This window comes from Melanaphis sacchari, unplaced genomic scaffold (genome assembly GCF_002803265.2).
Source record: "Melanaphis sacchari strain LSU unplaced genomic scaffold, SCAv2.0 Contig13_pilon_pilon, whole genome shotgun sequence".
Lineage (NCBI taxonomy): Eukaryota > Metazoa > Arthropoda > Insecta > Hemiptera > Aphididae > Melanaphis > Melanaphis sacchari.
The window spans coordinates 1,441,873-1,457,060 of record NW_020270588.1 but is presented as its reverse complement, the minus strand read 5'-3'; the positions used below and the strand labels follow the sequence as shown (position 1 = coordinate 1,457,060).

Here is a 15,188-nt window from a genome sequence, read left to right as displayed (position 1 = left end):
GAGTAAAAGGAAATATTTTGTCATTGAATAAACACTACAATAATATGCAACCGCAAAGACACAAAATTATACAATAAAGAATGAATTGCTCTTGAGGTATATCGTATATGTAAAAAAAACAATGTACAAGTTATCTTCATTTGATTATTTTGTTAATAAGATACCATTCAAGGTATCTTTTCCAGTGAAGGTATTCATTAACAACATGGTTCTTAAAAAAAATCTTGGTCGTAATAACTAAGGATTTGAACTTTGGGTTTTTAAATTTAAAAAAAAGGTTCCGTTTAATCATAACTATTAATACAAATTATTGTTATCAATTATATAATATTGTATACATGATCAAAACAATTAACTCCGTTAAAATGAAAAGTGTAATATAATTAAAAATTTCTATTCAAATTTCTTAAATATGTTTATTATATTTTTTAAAGCATCCAATTCTTTTTAGTACAATTTTAGTCCTAGTCTCCTGAGAAGTGACTAGTATAACATAATATATTAATAGGCTATTAAATAAATCAAGTTAAAATAAAGGCACACACATATATATTTTTAAAACAAAATTCACAACTTATAGTTAATGAAATATAATATTTAAATCCAATAAAGTCTAAACACAAAATGGCAAGAAAAAAAAACCATTATACATTTGCTTTGTAAATATTTCATATAAACATATAAGGTAGTATATTGAATAGTTTGTTGCAATTATATAAAAATTAACTTAGTGAAATTGATACATTTATTCTAACATTGTTTAATGTAATTTTTTCTTGTTCTCAAACACTTGAAAAAGTTTAACTTTTTGTACGATTAAAAGGATTTATATAATCAAAATACTTTTTTCCTTTAAAGCAGTCCAATGACAATCAATACTAACATATAAAAGATATTACAATTATTTAAATTCGGTTAACAAAAATGGTTTTTAGACCATTTACACAAATATAGCAGCAAAATAATATAGACATGAAATATTTGAAAAACCAAGAAATAAATCTTAGTTAATATTACATGTATATTGTATTGTAAAAATGTGTTAAAATCAAAAATAAATAATCAACAATAAAATATAACTGAAAAAATAAAACAAAATATTTTAACAATAAGCTATTTTTAATATTTTAACCCTTTTGGATTAACATCAATTTGTTTTTTTACTTATTTAAACGCAAATAAAAAACAATGACTTGTAAATAAATCATTCAAATTTAATGTTTAAATATATTTATAATTTAACTATAATATAAATGTTTTGCTCAAAAATGAATGTAATCATTCATACATCATAAACTATGTATATTGTTAACAAATTTATACTTGAGTACTGTTTCCAATAAAATAATTTTGTTTATTAATTAAATTTCTTGCAACATTAATTGGTTTATATAAGGTTCTGTTTGGATTAATTAATTTATAATCATTATATAAAAGTTTGGACTATAATTTTCAACAAGGCACAAGCAAAATAAAATAATTTTATAAATAAATAAGTATATATTAATATTAACTAAACTTTGAAATAAAATAAAATAGTTTAGAAACAAATTAATGGTTTTAAAATAAAAAAAAAAAAAAAAAAAAAAAAAAATATTTGATTAAAAAAAAAAAAAAAAAAAAAAACAAAAATAAATATTTGACTAAATTACAAATAATATTTTAAATAAAACAATCATTTAGCACAGATCTATATTTTTGAATTGATTTAATACTTTTAGATGGTATTTGGTATAAATGAACTGAATAACAATGAAACATCATTGTACATAACTTTGAGTACATATAAATATTTGTTTTACCTGAAATTAGGGAGGCAGGTCTTTAACATAAAATTAAAAAAATAATTTAATGTAACAATTAAAATTAATCCCTAAAAAAAATAAAAATAAAATAAAATAAAAATAACATTAAGAGATCTCAGATAGGACACAAAACCATTTGGAACATTAATTAACTAAAATTACAATATTTCAATAGAACTGGAGGATGTTGAACTTCTGTTTACATTCTGTTTAGGGATTACAAAAGATTTTATTTTTGATAAATCAGTAAGTGGGACTAACGTAGATGAATCGAACGATAAGTTGTCTTGAATTTTTTTGGGAACATTATAGAACCATTCTCCAATTTTTTGAGGTTCCATTTTAGACATAACTTTCAAAGATTCTTTAAACGATAACATACACTTTAAACTAGGATTACCTAAATTTGCAATTTTTTCTTGAATGTATTCAATACTAGACTTAGTGTCAGGGATGCAAGTGTAAGTAGGATAGTAAGAAACATCTTTATGAATATTATGACGCAACTCTGGATGTTCAAATGTAAACATTTGACTTTGAGTGTAGCCTTTTGAAGGTGTAACTTCAGTTCTGTCACTGAAACTTGATTTTCTAACTACACGTATATACCTATGAACTGGTTTAGGGTCCTCTGAGGTTTCATCATCATTATCTGATGATGATATTGATAAACGACTTTCAACATCACTTGAAGAATATTTGTTTTTAGAATTTTGTACTCTTTTCAAACGTATGATAACTGGTGGTTGATCAGACTCAATTCTATCATTATTTGAATTATTCTTTGATTTTGATGAATGGCTGTTTACAACTTCCACTTTGTATATATCCTTGGATGATGATTTTTGATGTGTTTTGTGTTTCCGCTTGGTTTTTTTATAAAAGTTAATTTCATCATGTATTGGTGAATGTAACTTCTTGCTAGGTCTCTTCTGAGGTACAAAAGAAATATCGGTATCAGAAAATTGGTATTTTCTCTTCAAACTTTTTGATGCTTTAAAAGAACTTGGGGTTTTATCATCAAATGAACAATACTGAAAAAAAATACAAACATATGTTAACATTATAACTATTATTTTATAATTCAATAAGAAAAATACATAGCAGATAGTGGATTCAAAAATATATACAATTTTTGAGGGAAAATAAATTTTAAACTGCAACTTAATTCTCTTTGTTTAAACTTAAATCTTATTAAAATGTTTTTTTTTTTTTTTTTTTTTTTTTTTTAGTTAATGATCATAGTTATACATTATCCATAATTATATGATTTTTTTCTTAAAATTTCTAATAGACATGTTTACAATTCCCAAAAATATATGAGAAGTTATTTTTATTATTAATCCTGTGGAAATAACATTTCTTTAGTTAGTAATATTTTAAGAGTATAAAAAATTACAATATCAAATATTTAAATAAATGTCACTGAGTCCTTTTTTATTTAATTTCATAAGAATATTTTTTTTTTTAGCTAATTACTATACTTTTATATTATTTACTTCATCATATGACTTTTATTTTGGACTTAAAAAATGAATTAAAACCTACATAACATAACAAATTATAAATAAGAAACATAATATTATAAAAATCAATAAAATTAAACATATTTAATTAACTTAACAAAATTAGTGATAATTTATTACCAGACAAATATTAAATATTTATTTAAATAAAGAGAACATATTTTTTTGTTTTTGTTTTTAAAAAGAAGATTAATCAACAATTTTAAAATAAAGTTTGCACAATTTACCACTTCTTTTTGTTCAGCATCATTTGAATCTGAATCAATTATTGTAATAACAGTGTTATCTAGGCAGTTATTAAGATTAGGTGTTTTCTGAGCTAAATTTTGATCTCTGTTAATTTTCCTAGGAAAATAAAAATAGTATTAATTTATGTTAGATTTTAATACATTACACAATTTACTTTTCAGACTTATCAGGTATAAATTGGTTAAAAATAACATTTAAAGGCCTTTCATTAATTAATTCGTCTAATTCATGAAATCTGTGTTCATCTTGACTTTCTCTCATATGTTTTTTTGTATTTATGTGTTCTTTATAATTCATAAATGGCATGTCGCATAGTTCACACATTCCACCAATTTCTGAAGTACTAGAAACATAATTATTATTAGTTGCATATTAATTAATCATCAACAGATAACTAAAGAAGAAAAACATTTATTTTTTTTTTTTACCTGTATTGATCTGAAGAGTAATCATCACCACTTTTATCACAGTTATATTTCTGTTCAGTTGAATGTTTTGTTTTTTTTTTACATAATGCGTCACCTAAATCTGGCCACTTGGGTATAAATTCAAATACAGGACGTTGTCCTTGATCCATTGATTCTATTTTTAAACTAACTTTTCCTTTTAGTACACTTGCAACTTGATCTGTAGGTTTTTTGTTGGTACGGCGTTTTTTCAACAAGGATTTAAGCCAATGTTGAAACTATTTTTAATAAAAATTATGGGTATTCGTTTAGTATGTGATTTATCGTATGAGGAATTTGTTTAGTATGTGTGACCTACCAGACCAATAATTAATTTAAAAATCATAAAATTAAGTTATTTTATTATTACAGATTACATTCAAAATCAGTCAACAAAATTTATTTGATTTTTTGATAACTATCAGAATTGGAGTCTACCGAGTTATCTTGTAATCATTCATAACGCCGATCACCTAGCAACAATCTTCCTCAGTTATATTTTCTTCTCCCTCTTAATAATGATTCATAAATTTGCACTATTATATTTTGTCCTTTCATCTCTTAATGGTTTTTAAATTATGAACAACACACGTCTTTATATAAATTAAACCAGTCAACAATGGTTGCATTTGAACAATCCATTAAGTGTAAACAATTTTAATAGGTAAATCTTGTGACCAATAATAAATGAATTCTAGTATTTGACCCAAATTGAAATTAAAATTGCATCGTGAATTAAGATCAGTGTATGTAAAAAATTAATTTGTTGATCATATTGAATTTTATGTTTGACATCATTTTATGATACATCGTATGGTGCTGATTTCTTAAATTTTACCCATAGCCTATCTTTTTTTTCTTGTATACGTCTCATCTTTGTTTCACTGTGACATTTATGGCATAAATTAGTTTTATTATTTTGTGGTGATTTAAATATTCTAACACGATTTTTTCAGAATAAGTAATCGTGTACAATTTGACTGTTAAAATTTTTAAATTTTAAATACACACGATTTAGAATTGGCGATAGAACATACACTGACAATATTGTTAATAATGAACAATGCATGTTAAAATGACAAAATATCTATTATTAAAAACCAGTAAATGTAATATTAATATAATAAAATTATAAAAATAAGCAAGTATAGGTTGTCTGTACCTAAAATATAGATAATCATTTTGGTAGGTCACATACTAAACAAATACCAAAATGTGATAATAAATTAATATTTGTAAATAATGTTATTTTTTCTAACCTTTTTAGCAGATAAAATTTTTGTGTTTAAAATATTAGCTTTATTGATGAGATCAACTGAATTTTTACGTTTAGAAGATGGCCCATTTTTTACTTCAATATCTCTTCTACTCTAAAAAACCGATAAAATAAAAAGTTATGTTCCAATATACTTAATAAAAAGGTAAAATTTAATTCAAAAATATTCTTACATTATTAGTTTCTGAACTGCCATTATACTTAACTCCTTCATTTTGTATCATATCTGATATTAAATAATCGGTACTCTTCTCTAATGATTGAATTATTTTCTATTAAAAAAAAAATATAAATATAAATATATGTTTTCACATAAAAAACAATATATCTGGTATTTATTCAAACAATTTTTAATATGTACACATTTTGATAGTGGTATACTGGGTATTATATAGGATGATACTTTTATCAAACACACATTTCTTCAAAATCTATTAAATTATTTTTTAAATATTTTTCTTACATAGTTTCCAGTTAAAATAAAAAATATACTGTTAAATATTTTTTAAGTTGTTAATTTTTTAAATGAAAATATATATATATAATTTAACATTCAAAATATTTTGATACATACAAATTAAAATTTAGATAAGCAGTTCTAGAGTTATAATTTTAATATAATTAAATCTAATTTATCTAAAATAATATATTTTTTATATAGATTGGGATTTATAACAGAAAAATATTTTCAAAAACATTAATAGTTTTGAAATATTAAGAGTTATTTGATAAGAAAATCGCCCAGTATGTATCTATTTAAATCTTACTCAACAATATTTTCACTCATGGCCAATAATAAATTATCATTATACTCTAACCACTTAAACTTTTTACATATAAGAAATAATTACACTTAAAAGATAATTAAAAAATAGGTTACTGTTTATTAAAACAGTAAATGTAAGATATAACTATTTAATAAGTACTTCATATTATACATAGCTCCACAGTTATATAAAAATATAACATTGCTTTAAAAATATATTTTATACATTTCATTTTAAATTCTATAGAAAATATTATTATTTTATGTTATATCACATAATAGCAATTTTTAATTAAAATAATAGTTACTTAAATAAGTTTTAAAGTGATATCACTAATGGCCTCTGACAAGCATACTTTGTAAAACCCACAATGAGTTTAAACCATTTATAAAATAAAATACATGTCTGTAAACTTACTCCTCCATATGCATTTATGAGCTTTTCCACTTTTGAGCTTACTATATTGTCAACAATGTCAATAACAAATGTTTTATCATAAAGTATTGATCTTTTATTTTTGCTTGAAGAATCTGAAACTAAAAAAAAAAAAATCCTTAGTAAAAAAATTTAGGTTACCTCTAAAAATTCAATTAATTACAATATTCTATGCAAGTTTATAAAAGATCAATTTATTATTGATCAAACATTAATTATATTTAATTATAATACAAAATAATTTAGAGAAACAAAAATATAATTAATATGCCTTAAATTAACTAAAAGCTTAAGTTCAGGCAGTTTATTTTAAACTGTAAGTATAGCAGTGTTAATATCCAGATTTATCTGATAGTTACTTCAAAAATTAATCCATCACTACGATAACTTAATAAGAAATATTTAGAATTGACATTGATTGAAATAAAATTATAGTTTGTATTAATCTTTTATTATACTTTTAAATTTTATAAAAATAAAATATATTTTAACTGCATATATTAAAATCCTTCAACTAAAACTTAAATATTATTTTTATTTTAATTTTTAAAAATATCATTTAAATAAAATATATTTTTATTTCCAATTAAAATTTAAGTTTTAAATTCATCAATATCAATGTGCTAAAACTTGGCTTTGGTTATTGTAAATAAATAAATAATAATTGTAAGTTGTAGTCTACTAATGATATTTAAAAATTGTACTCAAATACTTTGGAAACATGTTGCTGAAAATATTAATTAGTTGATTAAGATGTTTGAAATCAAACTTAATTTTTTTTTTTTAATATCAAACAATTTGAAGAGTTTGAGAAGAACCTTTCCTGCAATAAACTATTAGTAGTTAATTGAACTTGACCATCACACAATTTATTTTCTATAATATGCTAAAATTATATAACTTGTTATTAAAATCAGCTCAAAACTTACTATTTCAAATCATTAAGTGATTCAATTATCCGACACACAGAGATTCTATTAAAAGGTCAATTTAACAATGCACATGATTTAATTTAAGTTTTAATTTTTTTAATTTCACTATTAATTCTATAACCAATAATTACATTATTAATTATATTCTATTAGGCAATTACTAATTTGTAATATTAGATTATTTTGAGTTATTGAAAATTTAACTATCAAACTAAAATACAATAGTTATAATAAATCTATAGTTAATAAAAAAAGTATTGTGTTTATACTTGATATTTTATTTGATATTTTCTTAGGAACAGCCTGGGATAAAAATTCAGACCAGGAAAATATATAACCCAGGTCATATTTTTTTTATTCATACCATTGGCTTTACTAGGATTACTAAACTTATGCTCTTTCCTCCCACATCTCTTAAACATTAACAATTTATTTTATAATTATTTATTTATATAACTTCTTAGTTTATATTATATTATGTAAGAAGACAATACAATAAAATAGACTTTCAATCGGTATCAATATTTTAACAAGACTGTTCATCTAAATTTAATTTCAGAGCAGTTCAATTAATCATTTATTACATATAATAATAAATTAGCAAACATAAAAATTATGAAATTAAAAAAAAATATGTAACATACATTTTTAACAACTATTTAAATAAAAAAATTGATAGATTAACTTATGTAAAACTGGTATCAAACAACTATTTTAAAAACTAAATCAACTTACAAAGTATTTAATTGGCATTTTTTTTGCCATAGTATAATAAGTATACTTGTGTTATATTTTTCGTTATGGACAACAATAAATTTTTTTTTTTTTTTAAATATTTTTATTTAAAAAAAAAATTTTTTGATAAACTGAGTGTGCCTATAGTGTTAATTAAAAATTATACTTTATATAACTAACATTAAAAAATATTTGGCGAAATCAATATAGACAAATATTGGGTAGAATCGATGAAACCCTGCATACACAATACTAATAATGCGTTTATGCATCGCAAAATACCCATGTTAAATGAGCAATTTCATTCTAGTTATTACTTAAGGCTTGGAATTATATGCACTAAAAACATACTCTAAATATGCATGCATTTATGTACTGATTATCATTCAAATATGCACTTTAAATATGCAAAGGTTATGACAAAAAAGTCTTTTATTTTCATTAAGTATAAATAAATAAAATCAAATGAAAGTTATGCACACATGGATCACAACAAACACGACAAATGCATGTTTCACTAAAATCTACTCAATAAAAGATTACTATTTGTCTCGTCAAGTTTCAAATAAGATAAGAAAACGACTTTGTCAAATTACATGGACTGTAAATATAAGTAAATATAACTATAAAGTATAAATACATTATTTTAATTAAAATAAGCAAAATATTACATATTATGCATTTAAAAACCATATATACGCATTAAAAAAATTGTGAAATACAGGAATATGCAGTACATGTCAAAAAATGCAAAAATATGCAAAATAAAACTTTATATTTAGGATCTATTGATTACAAATCAAATTTATAGCTTACCTAGCTATTTTTTGGACTATTCAGAAAAAACATGCAAATGCATAATATTAATTCGGGCCCTACTTATTAATATTAAACTAATAACTAATTATATTATAGCCAATGAGAGTTCGAATTGGAATTTTTCCATATCGGTATAGTTTATATATATATATCAATATATTTTTTTTAGTGTAAAAAAAAATGAAAACAACCTAATTATTTTAAAAACTAATGCTATCAGGCAAATGACAAATCTTAATAGGCCAGGCCACCGGAAACCTCCCGGTATCCCAGTAGGCCAGGATGCCCCTGTATCCTCTCATTATACTTATATTTTTACTATTTAAAAATGTAGTTAATAATAGTACAATAAGGTAACACAAGGAATCTTCAAGTATCAATATCTAAAAAAAATTTATTTATTTTATAAACTGTATAAATTGTGTTCAATTTTATTATAACCAACATTTATACTAATATACTAAGATAACAATTTATTAATTTTAAATTATCAGGTTAGGTTAGTTATTACTTTTTAATTATTGTTTAATCATATTAAAATAGGTAATTTTTTCAACACCTATTTAAATTAGTTTCAAAAGTATTAACTGAATAATTTTAAATCATGAAATTGTCATGATAGATAATAGTTAAAAAGTTTAGGAACTATTAAACACTAATAAATATGTATTGAAAAAAGTAGCCATTTTAATATGTAGCTATAAAAATAAAATATATAACTATCTAACTATTAAGAATTAAGAACCAATAAATCCATATTAAATAAATGATAATTATGATAATATTAATAATTTTGTTATTTTTAACAATTAATTTTGTATAATACAATATTTTCAAAAATTAGTCTAAACAAATCATGGTCATTGGAAACAAGAAAATAAGTCACACACTTAGTTTAAAGCTTAATGTTTAAGTATTACATTTTAATCAGAATTAACAATGTATTAGACTCGATAAAGAAATAAGAAAAACAGTTTTATAAAAGTATTTATAAAAATAGATTAATTAAATAAACATTTGGAATTATTGATTTGAAAAAAAAAAATTAAAATCACAATATTTTTCAACTTTTTTTTAAATGAAATACGCAGGTAATTACTAACTAATAAGCACCGGGTTTGAAAAAGCTTGCAGTTGAATATGATTTATTAATAATTTTATTGTAAAACGTATCGAAAGCAAAAAAAAACGCCATGGCATTTATTATACCTATAGGAGACGGACGTGACATCGTCGACGAGCCGCGGCGGATCTCATACCTAGCTGGGCAAATGGGACGACGTACGTCCATTAGCTTTATATTCACAGACTTGGGTACGAGTCCGGCGACTGGGACGATTAGTGTCGGAGGGACGGAGGTTTACCTGTGTGGTGGTCGGACGAGGGCCGACGGTTGTTCAGGTTTTCAACACTCATGTCGTCGTTTTCGGTCGAGCTTTTATCCTCCGTCACGGCGGTGGTGGCGGCGGCGGCAGCAGTGTCGGACGAATGCGAATGACGCGCGTCGAACTTACACCGGAGACCACGGTGAACAGCTGTTGGCCTCTAACGATGGACGGATGGGCCGCCTGCCAGACTCGGAGCGCATACACGCACTATTCGTCGTCGTCGCGACGAAATCAAAATACTTGCGATATTATTATTATTATTATTATTATCATAATCTATTATCATAGTCATCGCCGTCGGCGTAAACGAGACCGTGACGCGTGTGCTACAGCTGCTGATCTAATCATCACAAACGCCAAATTGCCATCGACGAACGAATGATAGCCGAGAACGGCGGCGGTCGACCGAATGACGACACTCGCACTGCATAGCACACATGCGCACATCATCGGACGTATGTTTAGCACGCGCGCCTCTCCACACTCGCCGCCGCGCGACTCTCTGCCGGAGCGCCAGTTGTAACGGCTTTCCGAGGCCGCTACGCGGACGACTGAGATATTATTATTATTATTATTACCAAATCGTTTTACGGTTATATTATTTTTAATTTTTTAACTGGCTTCAATAATTATTGGTAATCGCCGCTCGCCGTTATTCGAATAATTAATTAATTATTACGTGAATCGTAAATCATAACGATGTGAGGAGTTACCGCCCCGTTTGGCCGTACACGATAATATTATAATGTAATATACATAATAGGTATATATTATTTTCACAATTATTGTGAAATTAACGATTATAAAATTTATAATATTTTCAACACACGGCGATACGCGGGACACGCAGTGTAATGATTATTATTAGCTCTGATATTATATTGTGTATTTGTGTTGTATTTTTATTTAGGTATTTATTTGCCTATGCCCTATAGTGGTTATATCCAAGTATGTTGCTCAAGTTTACGATAATTTGACGATAATTGACGGATAATTTTGTCGGTGTTTAAAAATGTTTTTATATTTTTTGTCATTATTGAAGAAGTTGATTTTAGTTCCATCTGATAAATTAGTACTATTATAATAATTATTGAATTTTGAGTATATTTTAATGACGATTTCTAGAAATAAGCAAAGGTATAAGAACGCATGTTGTATTGGGCCTATTAGGGGAATAATTATAGAAAAATACTAAGATACTTGATGCTAATTATGGTTACCTATTTGATATTTGTAACTGATGACTGACTGAAAAAAATTCATTGTCGTTTTAAAAAAATTATCACAGATAATATTGGAATATAGAATAATATATATAATACTTTTACACCGTTTTTTTATTTTACAACCCATTAAATTATGTTAAACATAAAAAGTGTCTACTTGATTATATTAATATTTATCAATTTTTTATATTTTATTTGGGATGAACTACCTACGTCCTATCGATGTATGAACTTTTTTTATGAATCAAGTCCTCTAACCATACCTATCTCTTTTTAAAACTAGTACCGTTTTTAGGATTCTTGTATTTTTTAAAGTTTAGAACTATAGGTACATTATACACAATATAATTTTAAATAACAAGCGTTTTTTATGTATTGTTATACTTTATTTTACATTATATTATGTTATCTGTTTTAAGATCTTAACTTATTTGTCAACCGATGAATGCACAAGTCACAGCTCACAGTTATTTATAGTAATGTAGTTTTAGTATATATTATAGGTATAGTGAATGACTGTTTTAGTAACCCACTGGGCCGATGGCCCCTGAAAATATACATATTTATTATTTATAATAGAATGTATGTTTATACTGTTTATAATGTATGGTTTACCCATTTTATATCTACCTACCTACTGTAATATAATCTATAGATAGCTAGATAGCTTTAAATGCAGTTCAAATATGTATTATTAACATCCTGTTTCGTATGTTTAAAACGAATTAAAATTTTTTGTACAACAAGTTTTTCATTGTATTTTAACAACCTTGAATTTATTATTTAAAGATTTGTGTATATTACGGACTTTTACTATAGGAAAGGTGTATACGGTATACGTATGACAGTCTTACATGCAGTCTACAGACTACAGTAGACAGTACTCGTAGCTGTTAAATGTAGCCTGTTGATACCTACTAAACCCATTAGCTACACTTTATAATAATATAGCAATATATAGTAATAATAATAGTACGTGTTATTACGTGACTATTTACTATTCACTTATACAGCATTATATTAAGCTGATTTAATTACACGATTAAAATAAAATGACGTAAATATTATAAACATAAATGTAATATATTTGTAATCTCCCTACGACAAGTACGTTCATTATATTATGTAAAACTTCAGATTTCTCATTTGTAGGCAAACTTACAAAACTGCTTAAATTGAAATACTAGATAAATACAACAACTTGGTTTTTAAAAATATTATTAAAGAACTGCATATTTTAATTTAATGCCACACCAAGGATTTTAGTTTTATTTTCAATAACATATACCTAATAACTAATAAGTAAAATAATAATACTTTATTACATCACGCTATTTGTATTAATTTATCCATCGACTTCAATCATGATTCGTAGTTGCAACTAATCTTTTAAATGATTAAAATATTTAAAAAAATAAAAATAAGGCCTACAGTAATAATTGACATTTATTTAGTAATTTTGAGATAGATTATACTTAACAGTTTACCAATAAACATAACTTAAAATCAATACTTTGCTCAATTTTGAGGGTTTGGCAATAATAATAAAACGCGGTTGAAGTTCCACTGACAATCTGATATTCTCTTAACGCTTGAGTGGAATACGTACATGGTACATAGGTACCTTCTTCACTCTTCATATTTAGAACTTCGCACACTGATGCTTCCATGCCAGCTGGCAACGAATAGCGTACTGACACGAAAATGGACTATATCCTGACTGGCATTAACAGCATACCAAAAATCTTTAACCATTCATATAATATAATAAATTATTATTAAATATCATATATACATTGCGGATATAATATTAAACAGTAATATTATAACCTGATGTAGTATTATACCAACTACCATCATATCAAATAAATTATAATTCGATACATACTATGTATGCAAGTACTTAAATATAATTTTGACAGTTCTATCACTCATTCATTAGTTGTGTAACGCGCTATATGCAGAGGTATTATTATTTACCCCATGTAGTTGTGCTTATATTTACACGTCGGTCGGTTATTAATTCAATGATGAGAATTGATGATTATAATAATAATAATAATAATAATAATAGTGAAAACCAAACATGTGTGGTGGAAAAGCGATCGTTATCACGTCTATAATTTAAAGTGTCAACTTACTATGTATGTCTTATATAGGTACAATAGGTAGGTCATAGGCGTGCGCAGACTTCTGAGTCAGGTATGACAAAATTCAATCTGTCCACCCACCCTCCCCGCCGCCACGGTCATACAAGAAAAAAATTATGCCTATGAACAACCAGCAATCAGCATGTTTCTAATCGTGCAAATATCTACGATTTTCATTTATTTTGTCATCAATTTTCCACGGCTATAACGCCTCATTAATAATTTTTTAGGTACCAAATGCCCACACACTTACAAAAAAGGCTCAGGTGGGGTTTAAGCTCAATCAGCCCTACCCGTGCGCACGCCTACGAGGAAGGTACATTAATATTTGTTATGAACTTACGTAAACTACTATTCGCTAGCATACTATGGATTTAATATTTATCCTTTTTGACAGCCCCGATAGACGATAGTATTTCAATTGAAATGTATATCTACTAACTTATTTATTTTACTTTTGATGTTCATTATGAGTACTCAACATATTTATATACTCATTTAGAGATTTTTTTTTTTAAATCTTATTTTGTTTTGGTGTCATAACCTAAAAATCTTTAATATTTAGTGAGGTTTCTAGTAGAAAATTAAATCTAGTTTTACTTTAAAAATGTTTAAAAGAAAAATATTCCTAGTATTTTCAAAAGAATAGGTATAGCCTATAAGTATTAACAAAAAAAAAAATATAAAAATACGATAATATTTACTCAAAATAAGTTTTCAACTAGAAATTTATATCTTGTCTAGGAAAATGCTAATATAAATACTCGATGAAAAATTTAAGCTTCTATAGATATCTAGAGTAAATATTAAATTATTTGATGGAACTTAAACTTTTATATTTTATATTATTATAAATTTTACTACACGCAATAATATTTTTAATTTATTTTAAAAGTATCTATCTCTAAATATTATGAATCTATATTTTTACGGTATTTACAAAAATATGTTATTAAATTTTGAGTTTATAAGTTAATAATTAATTATTAATAAGTAATAAGTAATAAGTAATAGCATATGTAATATTTTCGGAAAAAAATTATATCGTTTATATTAAAATTAAAATTAATGTTATATCAAAATCAAATAATTATATCACTTGATGATAGGCTGATAGACCTTTCTGCTCAGAATAGTTTTTCGTATATAATGATACAAATGATACGATATATCTTATAACTTCCAGTGGCGGATATAGGATTTTTTTATGATACAATTTGGAAAAAAAAATTTAATAATTTGGTACTCAAACAATGTGGAAACCCAATCCTGTATTGTGCATATATTTTCAATAAAAAAAAGTATTTCAAAATTATTAAACTTCGATAAATTTGCTGAAAGATTTGCAGTGAATTATAAAATTAGACAACTTATACTTTTATTTTAGTTATATAAAATGTATTAACCAGTACTATCGCTAAAATTTATTTGTAT

At 24.8% G+C, this 15,188-nt stretch overlaps 1 protein-coding gene across 2 annotated transcripts; it reads right to left on the bottom strand.

Annotated features, from left to right (window-relative positions):
• Nucleotides 1-1,689: 1,689 nt before the first annotated feature.
• Nucleotides 1,690-10,773, bottom strand: LOC112591588. Of its 2 annotated transcripts, XM_025335428.1 has the most exons (8): nt 10,355-10,773; nt 6,487-6,605; nt 5,476-5,574; nt 5,286-5,396; nt 4,009-4,265; nt 3,735-3,923; nt 3,559-3,676; nt 1,690-2,839 (listed from the first exon to the last, which is right to left on the bottom strand). In XM_025335428.1, exons 1-8 carry the CDS (start codon nt 10,404-10,406, stop codon nt 1,964-1,966), a joined length of 1,821 nt encoding a protein of 606 aa, XP_025191213.1. In that variant the 5' UTR covers nt 10,407-10,773; the 3' UTR covers nt 1,690-1,963. The 2 variants fall into 2 exon arrangements, with proteins under 2 accessions (XP_025191213.1, XP_025191214.1); XM_025335429.1 differs by lacking the exon at nt 10,355-10,773 and having other exon boundaries at nt 5,286-5,391; nt 6,487-6,575.
• Nucleotides 10,774-15,188: the final 4,415 nt, after the last annotated feature.

What these genes read in the sequence shown, in the direction of transcription:
- LOC112591588 (XM_025335428.1), bottom strand. Translation starts at nt 10,406, where the DNA reads ATGAGTGTTGAAAACCTGAACAACCGTCGGCCCTCGTCCGACCACCAC. An exon ending in GCAGTTCAGAAACTAATAAT is followed by an intron (nt 5,397 to 5,475) that starts GTAAGAATATTT and finishes TCGGTTTTTTAG; the next exon opens with AGTAGAAGAGATATTGAAGT. An exon ending in TACTCTTCAGATCAATACAG is followed by an intron (nt 3,924 to 4,008) that starts GTAAAAAAAAAA and finishes TTATGTTTCTAG; the next exon opens with TACTTCAGAAATTGGTGGAA.